This window comes from Oncorhynchus kisutch, linkage group LG15, assembly GCF_002021735.2.
Source record: "Oncorhynchus kisutch isolate 150728-3 linkage group LG15, Okis_V2, whole genome shotgun sequence".
NCBI classification, from domain to species: Eukaryota; Metazoa; Chordata; class Actinopteri; order Salmoniformes; family Salmonidae; genus Oncorhynchus; species Oncorhynchus kisutch.
In genome coordinates, this window is record NC_034188.2 from 27,102,108 (window position 1) to 27,123,838 (window position 21,731).

General features: G+C 42.7%; 2 protein-coding genes across 3 annotated transcripts in view; one reads left to right on the forward strand and one right to left on the reverse strand.

Annotated features, from left to right (window-relative positions):
- The window catches only part of kcnip1a (Kv channel interacting protein 1 a), a 41,907-nt gene extending 39,965 nt beyond the window's left edge, over positions 1–1,942 (forward strand). Inside the window, exon 7 of one of the 2 annotated variants that reach the window (XM_020502268.2) lies at positions 694–1,942. In XM_020502268.2, the coding sequence (XP_020357857.1) occupies positions 694–741 (48 nt within the window). In that variant the 3' untranslated portion in view covers positions 742–1,942. The remainder of the gene's footprint in view (positions 1–693) is intronic. The other variant, XM_031789974.1, reaches the window with a different exon arrangement.
- On the reverse strand, positions 1,090–11,694 carry LOC109904941 (T-cell leukemia homeobox protein 3-like). The gene is made up of 3 exons (XM_031791381.1): positions 11,259–11,694; positions 10,081–10,387; positions 1,090–3,119 (listed from the first exon to the last, which is right to left on the reverse strand). Exons 1-3 carry the CDS (start codon positions 11,650–11,652, stop codon positions 2,936–2,938), a joined length of 885 nt encoding a protein of 294 aa, XP_031647241.1. The 5' UTR covers positions 11,653–11,694; the 3' UTR covers positions 1,090–2,935.
- Positions 11,695–21,731: the final 10,037 nt, after the last annotated feature.

Consider the following 21,731-nt stretch of genomic DNA (forward strand, 5'->3'; position numbering starts at 1 on the left):
ACACCAAGCTCTCAACCTGCTCCACTACAGGTTGGGGGCGTGCTCGGTCCTCCTTTTCCTGTAGTCCACAATCATCTCCTTTGTCTTGATCACGTTGAGGGAGAGGTTGTTGTCCTGTCACCACACAGCCAGGTCTCTGACCTCCTCCCTAAAGGCTGTCTTTTCGTTGTTGGTGATCAGGCATATCACTGTTGTGTCATCGACAAACTTAATGATGGTGTTGGAGTCGTGCCTGGCAGTGCAGTCATGAGGGAACAGGGAGTACAGGAGGGGACTGAGCACGCACCCCTGAGGGGCCCCTGTGTTGAGGATCAGCGTTGCGGATGTGTTGTTACCTACCCTTACCACCTGGGGGCAGCCTGTCAGGAAGTCCAGGATCCAGCTGCAGAAGAAAGTGTTAAGTCCCAGGGTCCTTAGCTTAGCATAGGCATCACTGTGATAGCAGCTGGTTTTGGTTGACTAAACTCCCTTCCTCCCTCTTGACCCGCAAACCCTGCCCCAACCAGAAAAAACAAGCATGTGAGGTGTCTTGCTTTCTGTACTATCTGCTGTTCACATTGCTGTCCCTTGCTATCTTCTCCTCTGTTTTTGTTGCCCCCTCGTGGTGGTTATGAGAACTGCAAGTTCAGAGGTATCATTTTATCCACCTTATATTAAATCAGCTCTCCTTTTTTCCATACTTTCTTTCCTTAGGACGAAAACATCATGAGGTCCCTGCAGCTCTTCAAAAATGTCATATAGACCACACAGAGAAAAGGAGAGAAAAGACACAGAGAAAGAAAGACCGGGAGGAATTGGAAGAGATGCTTGAGCTGTGAGAAGGAAAAGCAGCCTGCCATTTAATGGAAAAAAGAGGCACAAATAAACTTAGTTGTCACCATGGTTACGAGAGGTACTCAACACCGGCTGCCCAACAACAGCTATACACACCAGTCGTGTGACACAGTGTCTCACCATCATGTTACCATGGCAGTGACCATCAACGGGCTGGGTTATGACCCTTGCCATTGGACCTCTGACCCCTGTACCTGTTTTTGAACTTCCTGTGACTCTGTAACCTTTCACCCTAGTCCTCTCTGTCTTGTTCTGTTGATGTTGTTATGGTTACTGATCTCTCTGAGAGTGTATATCACACCTGTTAGTGTACCTACTGACAAACACACACAAAGATTAAGGCATACACACATACCTTGGATTGAGTCCTCAATCGACTACCAAATAACAAATACACAATCCATACATTTCCATCTGTAAAATTCATCTGATCGGTATTTGACCTTTAAGAAAAATACATTTGAACCAAGTCAGTCCTAACCCTGCTAAATGCAGAACTCCTACAGAATGTGTGTTAGTGTTATTCAATATTTTTGGTGTTGTGGTGACTTGTGTCATAGTGTTTTTGGCTTCTATCTTTCTGTCTGCAATGAGCTCTTTTCATCTGTGTCGTGGTTGGTCTCTTTGTCTGTCAATCTAAGTCATGGCCAGACGACATCCCGCCCACAGATCCTGGATTGGATGTTATGTGGCCTATCATAGACATATACAGTGGTAGGAAGTTATTGCAAGTCCCATTTTGAAGTGTATTCTTATGTGGGATATTACAACTGTACAGTAACAACTCTCAAGACAATACCCAACCACTCACTGTGACCAAAGAGAGAGAGAGAGAAAGAGACCTTGTCACTGAGAATACAGGAATAAAGCCATGAGAGATGAAAATAGCCTAAACAATGTGAAGACTTACTGACAAGAAAATACAAAATCCCTTTCCTCACAGTTATCTCACAGAAAACATCAGTGTATTCAAATGTGGTACAAAATGATATTTAACAAACTTCTCCGAAAACAATGGTGACGTTTGATGTGTCTTCTTTGAGTAAAACAAAGCTTTCCATCCGTGTCTGTAACACCACAGGCAACAAATGAAGGGTTCTCAAGTGAAGAGTGTATATCGGTATTTACATATCTACATCCCAAGTACAAATGACGATACATTTACACCCACATCCTCATAGGAAATGAGTCACAAATGGAACATTTGAGGATGTTTTAGTTTCACACTTTACTGACATTACATGCATCATTCTTCCACCACTCCACTTCCTCCCTCTCTTCTATACCCCTCTACCTCTCACACGTGGCTCCTCCTGTCCTTCCCTCAGTTCCCTGTCACTTGAGTCTACAATCTGTCTTTAACCATAGAGCTTGTTCCACGTTGCTGCCGACAGTGCTGACTGATCTACAAATCACCTTGCATCATAAATAACTACTCATTCTTATATGTAGATCAGTCAGTCAGTAACCATTTACCCACAATGCACCATGGATTTGACGCTCTCGAACCCGGCCACAGTGTGGGATATAACATAAGGCCAGATATGGGTCAAAACACCTGGAAGGGTGCTTGGCTAGTGTAGATAGATTGAGCCCTATCTAGGTCTAAGGATGAGGGGTTGGGTGTAGTATTAGGGCTATCCGGCACCTTGTCTCCACACAGTCTCAAAGGTGGCATCACACACTGTCCATAATCTCCACTTTGCCACTACCAACTGAGCTAGGGTCAAATCATTCAATTCCTCATCTTAACAGTTGGGAAGGATGGACAAATATGTGACCCTGGATCAGTGGTTACGGGAGACTTACTCCCTCTCCTCGGCCCAGGGCTGCAGGTTCCTCCTACTCCCTCTCCTCGGCCCAGGGCTGCAGGTTCCTCCTACTCCCTCTCCTCGGCCCAGGGCTGCAGGTTCCTCCTACTCCCTCTCCTCGGCCCAGGGCTGCAGGTTCCTCCTACTCCCTCTCCTCGGCCCAGGGCTGCAGGTTCCTCCTACTCCCTCTCCTCGGCCCAGGGCTGCAGGTTCCTCCTACTCCCTCTCCTCGGCCCAGGGCTGCAGGTTCCTCCTACTCCCTTTCCTCGGCCCAGGGTTGCAGGTTCCTCCTACTCCCTCTCCTCGGCCCAGGGCTGGAGGTTCTGCAGGGCATACAAGGAGGAGTTATGTGAGCACAGCGGGTCAAAGCCTGCTGATTCGTTAAAGGACTTGTGGAGGGCGTCTGCCTGCAGCTGTAGGATCAGCCGATTGGCCTGTTGACGCTCAGCCTCCCGCTCCTCTGCTGTTTGTCTCCTAAAACAGAGAAAGAGAGAGATTAGGCCTACTTGCTTATAATGTAATTATGAACATAGAATACTTCTAATGTGTTGAAATTCACCAATGGTCAAACTTATGTAGCCTAGTGGACGTTTATATACCATCTCAACTTTCCTTAGGCATCTAGGCCTACAGCTTCATTTTTCTGAAGGCACTGTATAATTGCAGATGACTTGATAAACTTTAGGTCTAGGCCAAACAGACTTGGTGTGAGGACCGACGCTGGAGACAAGAAGCAAGTACAGGGAGTGAACATTTAATGGACAACAGACATCAAACAAAACAAGAACAGATCCTGGACGGGGCAATGAAATGACATGACAGCAATAATGCTAACACGGGGAACCAACTGAGGAACAGACAGATATAGAGGGGGAATCAACAAACATGAAGGAGTCCAGGTGAGTCCAATTAGAGCAGATGCATGTAATGATGGTGACAGGTGTGCGTAATATAGGGCAGCCTGGCTCTCTCAAGCTCAGAAAGGGGAGAAGGCGGGAGAAGGGGGAGAAGTCGTGACAGTACCCCCCCCCCCCCCCAGGGGCCCCACCCGGCATCCCACCTGGGCGAGTCTGACAGGCCCGGGCCGAGGCTTAGGAGTGGGAGCCCGACGAGCCGGCTGAGGCGTGGGAGCCTAATGATCCAGCTGAGACGTGGGAGCCTGCCGAGCTGGATGAGGCAAGGAAACCTTTTGAGCCAACCTTTCGAGCCCGACGAGCCAGCTGAGGCACCCCTGGTTCCATCAGCGTTGGCACCCGGATCCGACGTCACCACCAAAAAACAAAAACAAGAACTCCCTCAAATATTGGTGTCAGCATTCTGTAAGGACCGACGCTGGAGACGAGACGCAAGTACAGGGAGTGAACATTTAATGGAAAACAGACATCAAACAAAACAAGAACAGATCCTGGACGGTGGAATAAAACGACATGACGACAATAATGCTGACAAGGGGAACCAACTGAGGAACAGATAGATATAGAGGGGGAATCAACAAAGTGAAGGAGTCCAGGTGAGTCTAATGAGTGCAGATGCGAGTAATGATGGTGACAGGTGTGCGTAATGAAGGGCAGCCTGGCGCCCTCGAGTACCAGAGAGGGGAAGCGGGAGCAGGTGTGACACTTGGGCTGATTTTACCATCCTGTTTTCTCCTGACTTATTCTGGTAGGCCTACAGGATAGTCCAATCATTTTTTGGGCAGAGGAATTAGGGATCTACCAGCTAGCTGTTCAGTTCGATTGAACGTTCGCTATGTTGCATAATGGTTTGAAATGAACGACATGTTTCACCAAAACTTTCTTCAGCATTCTTGAGCAGACTTTGAGGTACATTTGCTCCATTTTTGTGGGTGTGGCAGGGTGTGACTTGAAGCAATGAGTGACATATTTAAAGAGCAGTGGCCATGCTGACAGCTGGCCTGGCTACCCTGGCTCCTTAATTCTGCCAAATTCTAAGCCACGCCCACGGACCTTTGTTTTCTTACCTGCAATGAGTCTGGATAAAAATGTTTACCCCTGAACCTACTTAGGCCATAAAACATGGGTTGAATACTTATTGACTCAACACCTATAGTTTAAAATCATCAGCAATTATACAGTGCCTACAGAAAGTATTCACACCCCTTGACTTTTTCCACATTTCTTTGTGTTACAGCCTGAAATTAAAATGGATTAAATTTAGATTTTTGTTTGCCACTGGCCTACACACAATACCCCAGAATGTCAACGTGACATTTTTACAAATGTATAAAAAATGAAAAGCTGATATGTCTTGAGTCAATAAGATGCTACTGAGCCAGATGTCTATGTGTCAGGGGAGAAGCTCTTGGTGATATCGATTTTAAGTACCTTGGCATCATACTTGATTCCAACCTCTCTTTTAAAAAGCATGTGAAAAAGGTAATTCAAATAACCAAATTCAACCTGGCTAATTTCCGATTTATACGAAATTGTTTGACTACAGAGGTAGCAAAACTGTACTTCAAATCTATGATACTCCCCCACTTAACATACTGCTTGACTAGTTGGGCCCAAGCTTGCTGTACATCATTAAAACCTATTCAGTCTGTCTACAAACAGGCTCTCAAAGTGCTTGATAGGAAGCCCAATAGCCATCATCATTGTCACATCCTTAGAAAGCATGAGCTCTTGAGTTGGGAAAATCTTGTGCAATACACCGACGCATGTCTTGTATTCAAGATCCCCAATGGCCTGGCTCCCCCTCCACTCAATATTTTTGTTAAACAGAAAACCCAGACATATGGCAGCAGATCCACAAGGTCTGCCATGAGAGGTGACTGTATAGTTCCCCTAAGGAAAAGCACCTTTAGTAAATCTGTATTCTCTGTGAGAGCTTCCCATGTCTGGAATACACTGCCATCAGACACACATAACTGCACCACATATCACACTTTCACAAAATGCTTGAAGACATGGCTAAAGGTCAATCAGATTTGTGAACATGGTCCCTAGCTGTGTGTTGCCGCTCTCCATGTTGTCTGTTGTCTGTAGCTTGTGAGGTGTGGAAACACTTTGTTGCTTTTATGAATTTTGTCTTGCTGCTTTTTGTTTTATGTTGCTCTGTCTGTATGCTATGTCTTGCTTGTCCTATGTTGCTATGTCTTGCTTGTTCTTTGTTGCTATTGTCTATATTGTAATTGTTTTTAATAACCTGCCCAGGGACTGCGGTTGAAAATTTGCCGGCTGGCTAAAACCGGCACTTTTACTGAAATGTTGATTAATGTGCACTGTCCCTGTAAAAATAAAAATAAATAAACTCAAACATTCAACCACTTTGTTATGGCAAGCCTAAATAAGTTTTTTATTTTTACCTTTATTTAACTAGGCATGTCAGTTAAGAACACGTTCTTATTTTTAATGACAGCCTGGGAACAGTGGGTTAACTGCCTGTTCAGGGGCAGAACAACAGATTTGTACCTTGTCAGCTCAGGGGTTTGAACTCGCAACCTTCTGGTTACTAGTCCAACGCTCTAACCACTAGGCTACGCTGCTGTCAGGAGCAAACATTTGCTTAACAAGTCACATAATAAGTTGCATGGAATAGTGTTTAACATGATTTTTCAATGACTACATCATCTCTGTACCCCACACATACAGTACAAGCAGCTGTAAGGTCCCTCAGTCAAGCAGTAAGAGTCACAGCTGTAATCGCTGCCAAAGGTGATTCTAACATGGGGGTTGAATACTTATCTAATCAAGATATATTAGTCTTTTATTTTTCATACTTTTTTGGCAAATGTTGAAATGTTTCTTCCACTTTCACATGACAGAGTATTTTGTGTAGATCATTGATAAAAATTACAATTAAATCAATTTTAACCCCACTTTGTGAATAATTTCTGAAGGCACTGCAAAAATCCCCCAAAATCCCGTGTCGCACCTTTCACACTACCAGAAAACAATTAGTCTCAGTCTCAATTCAGGCCTATAGTTTAAAACTAACCTTGTCCCCAGACTAATTGGGCATGAGCAGAAGTGTCTTTCTGGTGACTGGTGAACGAGATTAAGACTTAAAGTAACAGTGTTTCCAGATTTCCATTAAATAGTATCTATAATTAATTACAATGTTACTGAAATACTTTTCCTCCCAAACATGTTTCATTACATATATGTTAAAGGCAGTGGTTGAAAAAGTGCCTACTTGTCATACTTGAGTAAAAGTAAACATGCATTAATCGAAAATGACTCAAGTAAAAATGAAAGTCACCGTGTAAATTCTTACTTGAGTAAATGTCTAAAGAGTATTTGGGTTTAAATATACTTAGGTATGAAAAGTAAAAGTATAAATAATTTCAAATTCCTTATATTAAGCAAACCAGACGGCACCATTTTTCATTTGTTTCATTACGGATAGCCAGGGGCACGCAGCAACCATCAGACATAATTCTCAAACGAAGCATGTGTTTAGTGAGTCCGCCAGATCAGAGGCAGTAGGGATGACCAGGGATGTTATCTTGATAAGTGTGAATTTTTGTTCCATTGAATTAACAAAATTGATCAGAAATACAGTGTAGATATTGTTAATGTTGTAAAAGACTATTGTAACTGGAAATGGCAGATTTTTTATGGATTATCTGCATAGGCGAACAGAGGCCCATTATCAGCAACCATCACTCCTGTGTTCCAATGGCACGTTGTGTTAGCTAATCCAAGTTTATCACTTTAAAAGGCTAATTGATCATTAGAAAACACTTTTGCAATTATGTTAGCACTGCTGAAAATGTTGCCCTGATTAAAGAAGCAATCAAACTGCTCACATAATTGCAAACGCATTTTCTAATGATCAATTAGCCTTTTAAAATGAGAAACTTGGATTAGCTAACTGTAACGGTTTTCTAGGTGTGAAGGAGAGTCGGACCAAAATGCAGCGTTGTGATGATTCATGTTATTTTAATAAAGGAAAACCTATACATGAATAAACTACAAAATAATGAAATGTTAAAACCAAAACAGTCCTATCTGGTGCAAACACAGAGACAGGAACAATCACCCACAAACACACAGTGAAACCCAGGCTACCTAAATATGGTTCCCAATCAGAGACAATGACTAACACCTGCCTCTGATTGAGAACCATATCAGGCCAGACATAGAAATAGACAAACAAGACATCCAACATAGAATGCCCACTCAGATCACACCCTGACCAACCAAAACATAGAAACATACAAAATAAACTATGGTCAGGGTGTGACACTAACATTGGAACACAGGAGTGATGGTTGCTGATAATGGTTCCCTGTATGCCTATGTAATTGATCAATTAGATATTCCATAAAAAATCTTCCATTTCCAGCTACAATAGTCATTTACAACATTAACAATGTCTACACTGTATTTCTGATCAATTTGATGTTATTTTAATGGACATTTTTTTTTAATTTTCTTTCAAAAACAAGGACATTTCTAAGTGACCCCAAACTTTGAAACGGTAGTGTAAGTACTTTACATCACTGGTTAAATGTGCTACAGACAGGATTTCTTTTACATTTTTGCATTGTATACTGAACAACAATATAAACACAATAATTTCAAAGATTTTACTGTTACAGTTCATATGAGGAAATCAGTCAATTGAAATAAATTATTTAGGCCCTAATCTATGGATTTCACATGACTGGGAATATAGATATGCATCTGTTGGTCACAGATACCGTAAAAAAAAGTAGGGGCGTGAATCAGAAAACCAGTCAGTATCTGGTGTAACCACCGTTTGGCTCATGCAGCTCGACACATCTCCTTCACATAGAGTTGATCTGGCTGTTGATTGTGGACTGTGTAATCTTGTCCCACTCCTCTATTCATTGGCTGTGCAAAGTTGCTGGATATTGGCGGGACCTGGAACACGCTGTCGTACACGTGGATCCAGAGCATCCCAAACATGCCCAATGGGTGACATGTCTGGTGAGTATGCAGCAGGCCTTTGAAAAACGGTGACATTTTCATCTTCCAGGAATTGTGTACAGATCCTTGCAACATGATGTCCTGCTGAAACATGTGGTGATGGCGGCGGGTGAACGGCACGACAACGGGCCTCAGGATCTCGTCACGGTTTCTCTGCATTAAAATGACCTTTAATAAAATGCAATTGTGTTTGTTTTCCGTTGCTTATGCCTGCCCATACCATAACCCCACCACCACCATGGGGCACTCGGATGTCAATGTTGTGAATAACAAACCGCTCGCCCACACGATGCCATACACGCTGTCTGCCATCTGCCTGGTATAGTTGAAACCAGGATTCATCCATGAAGAGCACACTTCTCCAGCGTGCAAGTGGCCATCAAAGGTGAGTATTTGCCCACTTAAGTCGGTTATGATGCCAAACTGCAGTCAGGTCAAGACCCTGGTGGGAACAACGAGCACGCAGATGAGCTTCCCTGAGACGATTTCTGAGTTTGTGCAGAAATTCTTTGCTTGTGTAAACCCACAGTTTCATCAGCTGTCCGAGTGGCAGGTCTCAGACAATCTTGCAGGTGAAGTAGCCGGATGTAGAGGTCCTGGGCTGGTGTGCTTACATGTTGTCCGTGGTTGTGAGGCCATTTGGATGTACTGCCAAATTCTCTAAAATGACTTTGGAGGTGGCTCATGGTAGAGAAATGTATATTAAATTACCTGGCAACAGCTCTGGTGGACATTCCTGCAGTCAGCATGTCAATTGCACGCTCCCTCAAAACTTGTTTGATAATACTGCACATTTTAGTGGCCTTTTATTGTCCCCCAGCACAAGGTGCATCTGTGTAATGATCATACTGTTTAATCAGCTTCTTGATATGCCACACCTGTCAGTTGGATGGATTATCTTGGCAAAGGAGAAATGCTCACTAACAGGGATGTAAACAGATTTGCACACAACTTTTGAAAGAAATAACCTTTTTGGGCATGAGGAGGATTTCTGGGATCTTTTATTTCAGTTCATGAAATAGGACCAACCCATTTCAGAAGATGTTCATGATAGATATGTTGCTAATAGTGAAATGATAGTGACTATGAAACACTTTCATTTCACTATTACTGCAGATTTAATACGGACATTTCCTGAAATTACAATGCAAAAATCCAACAACAACAAAAATCCTATGTGTAGCAGCTTTTCTGTGTTGAAATGATGTCGGCTTACTCCAACAACTGAATGGTGTGGGTATACCGAAACAACTGAATGGTGTGGGTATACCGAAACAACTGAATGGTGTGGGTATACCGAAACAACTGAATGGTGTGGGCGTACCCCAACAACAGAACGGTTTGGGCGTACCCCAACAACAGAACGGTGTGGGCGTATACCATCGTCAGGCGAGTAGACTGCTAATTTGCCAGCTCATTCTCCTCACAAGGAAGACATCATCCATTGAGATTTTCAATGGACATTTACTTTAAGTTATGACTAAACATGTAAACTGTCAAATTGATAAACTGACCTCCACTTGGTCCTGCGGTTCTGGAACCAGGTCTTGACCTGCGCGTCTGTCATCTTCAGGCTCTTGGCGAGGGTGGCCCGCTCCGCGCTCGCGAGGTACTTCTGCCGGTGGAAGCGCTTCTCCAACTCACAAATCTGCACACGGGAGAAGGATGTCCGAGGCTTTTTCCGTTTGGGCGGTGTGCGGTTCTGGTATGGATGACCTATCCGCCGGGTCACCGTGAATGGCACGAGAGCTGAAGGAGGGAGCAGAACAGCAGACTGGAGGATGAGTTCACACGGTGGATGAGTGATGGGTATTCTGTCCTCTGTGGTAGGAAAGACTCCAACTGCGTTGTTGTACAGTTCATAGATTCTGGAGTATAGGCTAATCCTCAGTAGAAAACGGTTCTATTCATTATTAGCCTAGTTAGAAGAGAATTGTATTGGTTGATTTGGCGCCTGCATAAAACTGGGCGTTTCTGTTTGGGCCTACGTCGACTCATCCATCTGCAATTTGCAAATATTCAATTTTTAACCTGATTTTAATTGTTTATTCTCTAGGGATAAAGCCATCATTTCTGTCTGGATATTAAAGTTAGGCTTTCTCTTGCGTGAGCAACAATGACATTACATGGTGAATACAGGAAGTCGGTCATGTTGGGTTCGGCTCTGGGTGCCGAATCAGGCTATTACAAATGGAATAGGCCTATATTTTAGGCCTATATTTGAGATCAATAGCATTTTTGCCTAACATTCACACTATTGCTCACTACTCTTCGCGAGAAGGTTTTCATGTCTTTATCAGATTGTATAAACTGTTGGGTGTAATAATTTGATTATTGTAGCAATTGTGTTTTTTGTCCACATTTTATTTGTATAGGCCTATTCAATATTTACACGTGGTTTCCGTTGCTATAAGTATTAATTGAAATAAGGAAATAGGCTACAATTTCAGTAAAATTGCATAAGTGGGTGAAGCCTACATTTTCTTGAATTAATGGTTATCAAAATGCTTTGTTATTTTATTGATCACATAATCTGTATTATTGTTGTTTTTATTGCTGTATCGTTATCGTTATTATTTAGCTTTTCACTTTTTTGAAGCTTATTACGTTTATTGTAAGATAAGATGTTTTCAAGATGTTTTGAAAATTGCTATTACGGGAAACGAGGAACATTTTTTTATCGGAAAGTTACCTGATAACCTGTCCTTGGCGAACCTATAACCGACCAACGGGAAACACAGGCCTCCATACCCGGGCACAGCGCTCCCCACATGCGGCGATCCCTCGACCGTCAACGGTCTGTGAGCGGGCACCCGGATCACTCCTCTGCTGCCCAGGCTGCGCTTCACTCCGTACAAACCAGGATCCTCTAACTGTGGTACCATACCCGAGAGGGAGATGGACAGCGCGGTATAGGACGCTGCGCTCCCTCCGGTCGGGCTCCCCAAAAGGTAACCGTCTCCACTGCTGGTCCGGCCGCTCTCTGAGTCAGCACCGCTACTAAGTATCTGGTCGATGCCGAAGCTGATGGGTTCGTGCTGTACCACTTTGAGAGGAGGGCTTGGGGCGCTGAGTGCGCGCTCCATCCCCACCGTTTACTCAGACCGTGGGATGGCTGGACAGGATGGAAATTAAATAACGAGGTTAAACAGCCAGTTTGTGCCAAAAAGCAACTGCGGTTGGCTCCATTGTCATCCTCCGTTCAGAATCCGACCATCTGAAACTTCGGAAAGCACTCCTTCAGATCATCCTCGCGCACGCCAGTGAAAGTTTGATGTGCGTTTGGATAAGTCTGTGACGCTCTCTTCCCTGCATCAACATTTTTTGGTCTTGCTGCCCACCCCCCCATTCCTGTGTTTTTATTGGTTGGTACTGTCAATCCCTTGGGGGCAGGACAATTTAACACCATATCCTCGACTGCTTTCCGACAGAGTTAATTTAGTGCAATATCAGAGCATACATTTCTAAACCTTGTATTTTACCTGTTTGGACAATTCACTTGACCTAGTGTTTATTTTATTTAACCAGGCAAGTCAGTTAAGAACACATTCTTATTTACAGTTGCGGCCTAGGAACAGTGGGTTATCAGCCTTGTTCAGGGGCAGAACGACAGTTTTTTACCTTACCATCTTGGGGATTCGAGCTAGCAACCTTTTGGTAACCTAGTGGGTAGCCTAGTGGTTAGAGCGTTGGACTAGTAACCGGAAGGTTGTGAGTTCAAACCCCCGAGCTGACAAGGTACAAATCTGTCGTTCTGCCCCTGAACAGGCAGTTAACCCACTGTTCCCAGACCGTCATTGAAAATAAGAATGTGTTCTTAACTGACTTGCCTGGTTAAAAAAAGGTCAAATTAAAACTGGCACAACACTAACCACTTGGCTACCTGCCGCCCCACAGGCTTTGAAAAAGTGCCCGGAGTCCCTGTTTTCTAACCTTCATTTTGTTGCCTTGTCATTGTCCGATCTCCATGAAAATACAGTAGGCTGTAATGAAATATATTAATTGAACAGAAATAACAGATACAAGTTGCAACGATGACATATTTCTTACTTCCCATTGCCTTTTCCCATTTCGATACAGTTTAGTCGTTGATCATCTCTAGCTCTGCTCTCCGTCTCTTCTCTGTGATATGTCCATCCCGCAATACACATGTTGGTGGCTGCGCGCCTCTCACCAGACCTGTGGAGTAGTGAAGGTGAATGCAGGCAGTTCAGTCGTCTTATTGATTTTCTACGAGGAACACGAGAGGACCTGTATTAACACAAGAGTCTATTCGTCATGGATTGAAGTGGGCCTTGGTTAGGGCCATTGATTTGAGGTATAGAGGAAGCGAGGCATCACTTCTCCGTTTTGATTACGGCGTCTGTCAACAGCTACTGGCAGATTACTCCTTCTCTGTGTAAGACATACATTTGAAGTAAACCAATAGGTTGTATCCGAACCGTGTCTGCTGCTGGTAATCATAATACTTTAAATCCTTACAAGGCCTAAACTAAATGACAATAGTGCAGGGTACAACCCGACGGTGGCACATTACTTGATAATAAAAAGGAATTGTCTGACGAGGCCACGGGCTATACGGAGGAAGTAGAGGGTCTGCATGGTCGCTGGAACCTCCTGCCCATCAGAATCAATGAAAAGACGGACACAATTAACTGTTTATGTACAGTTAAGCTAGAGCTTTGCTGAGATGTGTTGCTGTCCTCGTCTCTATAGACCTGATATAGGCCCATAGTCTTTATCATATTTACATGTACATTTTATTTATCGACAAAAACAAATATTCTTAACACAGGTAAAACATTGAACTATTAGGCTACAATTGAAACCTATATTTTGGGTTGCAAGTTTCTTATAGGTTTTAATTTTGACAGGCATAGATACGACTATTTTAATGATTAATTTGATGAGGCGATATAAACTAGATACCCCCGCAATCAAAATTATAACCTCGATCGAATTTGTTGTATGAGTAAATGTCCATAACGGAGGTTCTCTTGTTTTTTTGTCCCATCTATATGGCTTTAAAACATTTGTTTAATGTGCGTTAAGGTTTTCATATTCATCCTGAGGAAATTCCTTTATGAATAATAATGATCTCGTATTAATACGTTGTTTACAATACATGTGTTTTCCATAAACGAACAATTGGGGTAGGCATATCAAGAGACCTAACCAAAACTTGACGTGGTTGTTCAGAAATATGGACTGGCAGAATTGGCTATAGTTTCCCCACCATCGTGAGCACACCGGTGGCCAGTCCAGGGAGAAATGGACTGTTATAGCTGTCATTTCCCGTACACATTTTCATATTTACTGCGCAGTTATCAGGCTACTTTATATTAAAATCATAATGACTATTTATTGTGTACCTATATGTGGTTGATCGTTGTATTATATTAAATGATATGGTTCATGTATATATATATATTTCGATTGCATGCATTTTGATTTAGCCTAATATGACCATCTGCAGTCCTACACACATAGCAAAAACGGGTCTAGTCAACGTTGTTTTCACGTCATGTTAATCAAAACATGCAATGTGATGACGAACAATCAACATGGAAAACTGCTTAGATTTGAAAAAAGTATCCAACATTAGGAATTTCGTATTTTTTTCATCCAACTTTGCATCTAAATCCAATGACATGGTGACATTTTTGGTTGATTTCACTTTGAATTCACGTCAATTGACAACACAGCCAAATGTAAATAAAAAATCGAAGTTGAACTGACATCTGTGCCGGGTGGGTATATTATGCACTGTGGATTTAGGGAACACGGCAGAAACGGTGTCATAGCTGGCTCTCTCTCCACTGGAAATGGATTGAGCTGACGGGGACAGGGGAACGTTGGTTCAGGGGTCGTGGGTGTAAATGAGCCGGTGTAATCCTCAGATTATCCGAGTTTATGCCACACCATGAAGCCACTAAATCCGGGGAATGCTAGGCCTACTACATGGATGATACAACCACGATAATAACTATAGATCTATACGATAACAGAACTACTAGGTTTAAAACCATTTAAAATAATACTAGAAATACTAGAAATAGACGAACAAATAAATTGGCTACCGGATACAAAACAAATTAACTTTATAAGAAAACAGACGAGTGTGCATGACATTAACAGCAATGGAGGTGGCACACTAAAAAATGAGGGGTTCAACAAGGGTTCTTCTAAGATCCTCAAAGATCTAAGGACCTTCAGGTTATTGTCACTGAAAATGGCCCCCAAAAGGTTATTCCAAGAACCCAATAGGAGGTGGGGTTAATCGAGTAGCCTCCTTAGTTGGTGGGGGTTCTTGCAGGAACCTAACTGCCCAATGGAAACATTTGGATTTGAATTTGAAAGGACAGCAGGTGAAGGCACTTAACTGAAAAATGCAAAGTCTCCTCAATTTAAGGTAAGGTTTGTCCCTTGTATTATATAAATTAATATTGTTTTATGGTGACACCATCTATCTTTTCATATTTGTGCAAATCTTTCTAAGGATCGCACCCTTTTTAAAATTTTTGCCTAAAATGACACCCAAATCTACTGCCTGTATGTAGCTCAAGGCCCGAAGCAAGGATATGCGATTTGAAAGGAAACACTTTGAAGTTTGTGGAAATGTGAATTTAGTGTGGGAGAATATAGCACATTAGATCTGGTAAAAGATAATACAAAGACAAAAAACTAACCATTTCTTTGTATTTTGTTGTACCATCATCTTCGAAATGCAAGAGAAAGGCCATAATGAATTATTCTAGCCCAGGTTCAATTTAGGCATTGGCCACTAGATGGCAGCAGTGTATGTGCAAAGTTTTTGAGTGATCCAATGAACTGTTGCATATCTATTCAAAATGTGGTATCAAGACTGCCCAAATGTGCCCAATTGGTTTATTCATACATTTCCAAGTTCATAATTGTACTCTCTCCATTAACAATAGGATGGTATTCTTTCACCGTAGTAGCTACTATAAATTGGACAGCGCAGTTAGATTAACAAGAATTTAAGATTTCTGCAACTATCAGATATGTCTATGTCCTGGGGATTTCTTTTGTTTCTTACAACCTCATGCTAATCACATTAGCCTACGTTAGCTCAACCGTCCCGAGGACGGGACACCGATCCTTAACAGAAAATGGACACAATTCAATGGATATCAATCAACAAAGAGGTAAGAATATGTACGCTATAAGAATATGTTGAAGGCTGGCTGTATTGAGTGCAGATGACTGAACTGCTCACTTTTGTGACTGTGTCTGCAGGTATACAGACGAGGAGACATACACAGGTATGTAAATTGGTATTGGTATGTAATGCAGGTCACATGTACCATTCTCCTCCCTTACCTCTTCAATGAATATCCCATAGTCCTCTACATTATGGACAAGGTATGTGTATGAAAACCATTATCAAAACAGTTGTTTTATTCACATTCACAACAAAAACCAAGGTTTGAATACTGTTGTGTGCATGTTTTGTTAATCATCTGTATTATGACTATTTTGGGGGATTCACAGACCTCCAGCTCTGATGAATGTAACAGGAAACCTGTTCGATCACCATTCACTGCTAAATCATTCTGGCTATATATACAGTGTCAAGAAGAAATATGTGAACCCTTTGGAATTACCTGGATTCCTGCAAAAATTGGTCATAAACTTTGATCTGATCTTCACAACAATATACAAACACCGTCTGCTTAAAACTAATAACACACAAAGAATGATACGTTTTATGTCTTTATTGAACACACCGTGTAAACATTCACAGTGCAGGGTGGGAAAAGTATGTGAACCCTTGGATGTAATAACTGGTTGACCCTCATTTGGCTGCAATAACCTCAACCAAACGTTTACTGTAGTTGTGGATCAGACCTGCACAATGGTCAGGAGGAATTTTGGACCATTCCTCTTTACAAAACTGTTTCAGTAAGTCAATTCTTAGGATGTCTGGTGTGAACCGCTCGCTTGAGATCATGCCAAGGCATTTTTAATCGGGTTGAGGTCAAGACTCTGACTGGGCCACTCTAAAAGGCATCTTTTCTTCTTTTGAAGCCATTCTCTGTTTGGGGCCATTGTCCTGTTGCATCACTCAACTTCTGTTGAGCTTCAATTGGCAGACAGATAGCCTTACATTCTCCTGCAAAATGTCTTGATAAATTTGGGAATTCATTTTTCCGTCGATGATAGAAAGCTGTCTAGGCCCTGAGGCAACAAAGCAGCCCCAATCCATGATGCTCCCTCCACCATACTTTACAGTTGGGATGAGGTTTTGATGTCGGTGTGCTGTGCCATTTTTCTCTACACATAGTGTTGTGTGTTCCTTAAAAAACAACTTAACTTTAGTTTAATCTGTCCACAAAATATTTTGCCAGACGCGCAGTGAAACATCCAGGTGCTCTTTTGCGAATTTCAGACGTGCAGCAATGTTTGTTTTGGACAGCAGTGGCTTCTTCCGTGGTGTCCTCCCATGAACACCATTCTTGTTTAGTGTTTGACGTATCATAGACTCATCAACAGAGAAGTTAGCATGTTCCAGAGATTTCTGTAAGTCTTTAGCTGACACTCTAGGATTCTTCTTAACCTCATCGAGCATTCTGTGCTGTGCTCTTGCAGTTATCTTTGCAGGACGGCCACTCCTAGGGAGAGTAGCAACAGTGCTGAACTTTCTCCATTTATTGACAATTTGTCTTACCATGGACTGATGAACATCAAGGCTTTTAGAGACACTTGTGTAACCCTTTCCAGCTTTATGCAAGTCAACAATTCTTAATCTTAGGTCTTCTGAGGTCTCTTTTGTTCGAGGCATGGTTCACATCAGGCAATGTTTCTTGTGAATAACAAACTCACAAAGTCAGCTCTAACCAACATCTCCAATCTCATCTCATTGATTGGATTCCAGGTTAGCTGACTCCTGACTCCAATTCGTTTTTGGATAAGTAATTAGCCTAGGAGTTCACATAATTTTTCCAACCTACACTGTGAATGTTTAAATTATGTATTAAATATAGACAGGAAAAATACTATAATTAGTGTGTTATTAGTTTATTTAAGCACACTGTGTTTGTCTATTGTTGTGACTAAGATGAAGATCAAATAAAATCAGTTAAAAAATGAACCCCAAAAGGTTCTTTGAGGATCCATCAAAAGAGGTTCTTTGAAGAACTTATAGGGGTTCCTCCACAGTTTCAATTTGAAGTACCCCTAAAGGATTCTCCAGGAACCTTTTCTTTTAGAGTGCAAGAGCACAAACTGGCCTGGGACCAGTCTATAGGCTACCTCCCCTTAAAGGCTATATCCGCTTACATTTTAATAAAACAATTTTTTTTTAAACTTTTATTTATTTATTTTTATTTGACCTTTATTTAACCAGGTAGGCCAGTTGAGAACACGTTCTGATTTACAACTGCGACTTGGCCAAGATAAAGCAAAGCAGTGCGACACAAACAACACAGAGTTACACATGGGATAAACAAACGTACAGTCAATAACACAATAGAAATATCTATATACAGTGTGTGCAAATGTAGTAAGATTACAGAGGAAAGGCAATAAATAGGCCATAGTGGCGAAATAATTACAATTTAGCATAAACACTGGAGTGATAGATGTGCAGAAGATGAATGTGCAAGTAGAGATACTGGGGTGCAAAGGAGCAAAACAATAAATTACAATATGGGGATGAGGTAGTTGGGTGGGCTATTTACAGATGGGCTGTTAACACCAATTAGATAAAAGTAATGACATAAAAAATAATGGATGCCAATACTAAATTAGGCTAAAGCAATTGTAACACTTATAATTATTAGGCTAATATAACAATAGACCAATGACATTTCAATCGAAAGCAGTTTTGGTAATGACACTTGACTTTGGAAAGCTATCTTCATAAATGGCCCTCCGTGAGCAATTAGGACACAGTCAATTCTCGTGCAAACTGCAAAGCCAATATATTCAGCTGGCATTCTGGTTCTCTGGAGAGAGAGACCTAAAGTCCAAAGAAAATGGAACAAAGACTGAAAGTGCACGATTGATTTGAGAAATTAGCTTACCACTTGATCTGCATAATCGAGGTTCGAGCTTGTGGCACCCGCGGGCTGTTTTCACTCTGAGTGTCTTCACTCTGTCTTTTTAAAGGAAGGGGACGGGCTGCTTTTGAATAATGAATGAGGCGTTTTTCTATTGTCGCTAAAGTGCTGGTGATGTTAGAATATGGAAATGCAGCGGTAAGTAATAGTGCATTTAAAGAGGATGTACTAATGTTTTATTATGATATGTAGGGGAAGAGATGGAGATGGGGAGAGGGAGGAAGGGAAGAGAGATCTGTTTTATTGCAATATAAGCGACAGAAGAGGAAGAGATTGCCTCGCAGGCAAATTGAGTTGTTAATGAAACTACCGCTCATAACGATTATTTTCCTGCCATCCTCATGAAATATTTAAAGTATTTAATATGCGTATTGGTGCTGGCCATTGGGCAACAGGCAGCTATAGCAATCAATAAAATTGGTGTCATACGACATTTATAGGAGGTATTTCACATTAGCCTACAATGCTTGGCAGAATATATCTCTGTTTACAATGAAAAAGAGAAATAGTGTCTTCCCTTTTCCGTGCTCAATGCATGGTGTTGCCAGTGGGAGAGTTGACATGTTGACATGCTCAGTGGGATGTTTCTAGGTCAGAGAGGGGAATGGGATCTCCTTTGGGGACTAGCATAACCCTGCCTGTGTTAGAGTATGAGACAGGACTATGGGGTAGAAGGGCTATGCCCCTGTGGATACAGGACTGTGGGGTGGAAGGACTATGCCCCTGTGGATACAGGACTGTGGGGTCGAAGGGCTATGCCCCTGTGGATACAGGACTGTGGGGTGGAAGGGCTATGCCCCTGTCGATACAGGACTGTGGGGTGGAAGGGCTATGCCCCTGTGGATACAGGACTGTGGGGTGGAAGGGCTATGCCCCTGTGGACACAGGACTGTGGGGTGGAAGGGCTATGCCCCTGTGGATACAGGACTGTGGGGTGGAAGAACTATGCCCCTGTGGATACAGGACTATGGGGTGGCAGGGCTATGCCCCTGTGGATACAGGACTATGGGGTGGCAGGGCTATGCCCCTGTGGATACAGGACTATGGGGTGGCAGGGCTATGCCCCTGTGGATACAGGACTATGGTTTGGCAGGGCTATGCTCCTGTGGATACAGGACTATGGGGTGGCAGGGCTATGCCCCTGTGGATACAGGACTATGGGGTGGCAGGGCTATGCCCCTGTGGATACAGGACTATGGGGTGGCAGGGCTATGCCCTAAAATAGTTTTGGAAGACAAAGCCAATCACATAAATGTTTTGTTTTACTTTGGTATATTTTGAACATTTATTTTGAGATATTTGTTGAGCATTGTGTTCTTGGCTTGTAAAAACAAAGGAAGGGATGGGGTTTGGCTGAGATCAAGGGTGTGTGTTCATGGTGTGTGAGCATGGTGTGTGTTTATGGTGTGTGTGTATGGTGTGTGAGCATGATGTGTGTGTATGGTGTGTGTGTATGGTGTGTGAGCATGGTGTGTGAGCATGGTGTGTGTTCATGGTGTGTGTATATGGTGTGTGAGCATGGTGTGTGTGTGTATGGTGTGTGTTCATGGTGTGTGTGTGTATGGTGTGTGTTCATGGTGTGTGAGCATGGTGTGTGTTCATGGTGTGTGAGCATGGTGTGTGTTCATGGTGTGTGTATAGTGTGTGTATATGGTGTGTGAGCACGGTGTGTGAGCATGGTGTGTGTGTATGTTGTGTGAGCATGGTGTGTGTTCATGGTGTGTGTTCATGGTGTGTGTGTGTGTATGGTGTGTGTTCATGGTATGTGTGTAGGGTGTGTGTTCATGGTGTGTGTGTATGGTTTGCGTTCATGGTGTGTGTTCATGGTGTGTTTATATGGTGTGTGAGCATGGTGTGTGTTCATGGTGTGTGTTCATGGTGTGTGTTCATGGTGTGTGTGTATGGTTTGCGTTCATGGTGTGTGTTCATGGTGTGTGTGTATGGTTTGTGTTCATGGTGTGTGTTCATGGTGTGTGTGTATGGTATTTGTTCATGGTGTGTGTTCATGGTGTGTGTTCATGGTGTGTGAGCATGGTGTGTGTTCATGGTGTGTGAGCATGGTGTGTGTTCATGGTGTGTGTTCATGGTGTGTGTTCACAGTGTGTGTGTATGGTGTGTGAGCATGGTGTGTGTTCATGGTGTGTGTTCAGGGTGTGTGTTCATGGTGTGTGTGTATAGTGTGTGTATATGGTGTGTGAGCATGATGTGTGAGCATGGTGTGTGTGTATGGTGTGTGAGCATGGTGTGTGTGTATGGTGTGTGAGCATGGTGTGTGTGTATCATGTGTGTGTATGGTGTGTGAGCATGGTGTGTGTGTATGGTGTGTGTGTGTATGGTTTGTGTTCATGGTGTGTATTCATGGTGTGTGTTTGTATTCAGATCATGTTAGTCTGTCTGATGGTTGAATGCATGATTGCCTCTACATGAACGTGGGAGGGAGAGGAGGAGGGAGGCAGGAATGTCTTGAGTTAAAGGGATGGATGGTGAGAGGGAGAGGAGGAGGGGGAGGAATGTCCTGAGTTAAAGGGATGGATGGTGGGAGGGAGAGGAGGAGGGGGAGGAATGTCCTGAGTTAAAGGGATGGATGGAGAGATAAAGATGAATCCGATTGTGATGTAAAAAATCAGCTTTAACACATTAATTAATATCTTTCTGTCTGTCTTTCTGTGTCTCAGCCTCTCATAGCTTTTAGACCCAGACAGCCCAATGCTTTAAAAAAAACATCACATTTCAAAAAGCATTTGGCTGTCCTTGATAAATGACAAATTCAATGAATTAGTGAGCGTGTTAACGGGTGTGTAGATGTGTCAGAGTTGATGTGTGTGTGTGTGTGTGTGTGTGTGTGTGTGTGTGTGTGTGTGTGTGTGAGGAGCTGGGGCGACCTGCAGGCCCCTGGTCCTGTGTTAATGTGATAATTCATTAGTGTTCATCTCAGTATCATTATGCCAGAGCAGCCCTTACCTGCCCTCTCTGTTCTCTACTCTTCATAAAAGCCGATTATCCTGCGTGTCATAGTTCCGCTCATTCTTCTGCCTTTTGACCTCCTCACCCCTTCCCGTTGCCAGCCTGCGGGATGTTGG

What these genes read in the sequence shown, in the direction of transcription:
- LOC109904941 (XM_031791381.1), bottom strand. Translation starts at nt 11,652, where the DNA reads ATGGAGCGCGCACTCAGCGCCCCAAGCCCTCCTCTCAAAGTGGTACAG. An exon ending in CGCCAAGGACAGGTTATCAG is followed by an intron (nt 10,388 to 11,258) that starts GTAACTTTCCGA and finishes TTCCTACCACAG; the next exon opens with AGGACAGAATACCCATCACT. An exon ending in AACCGCAGGACCAAGTGGAG is followed by an intron (nt 3,120 to 10,080) that starts GTCAGTTTATCA and finishes TCTCTGTTTTAG; the next exon opens with GAGACAAACAGCAGAGGAGC.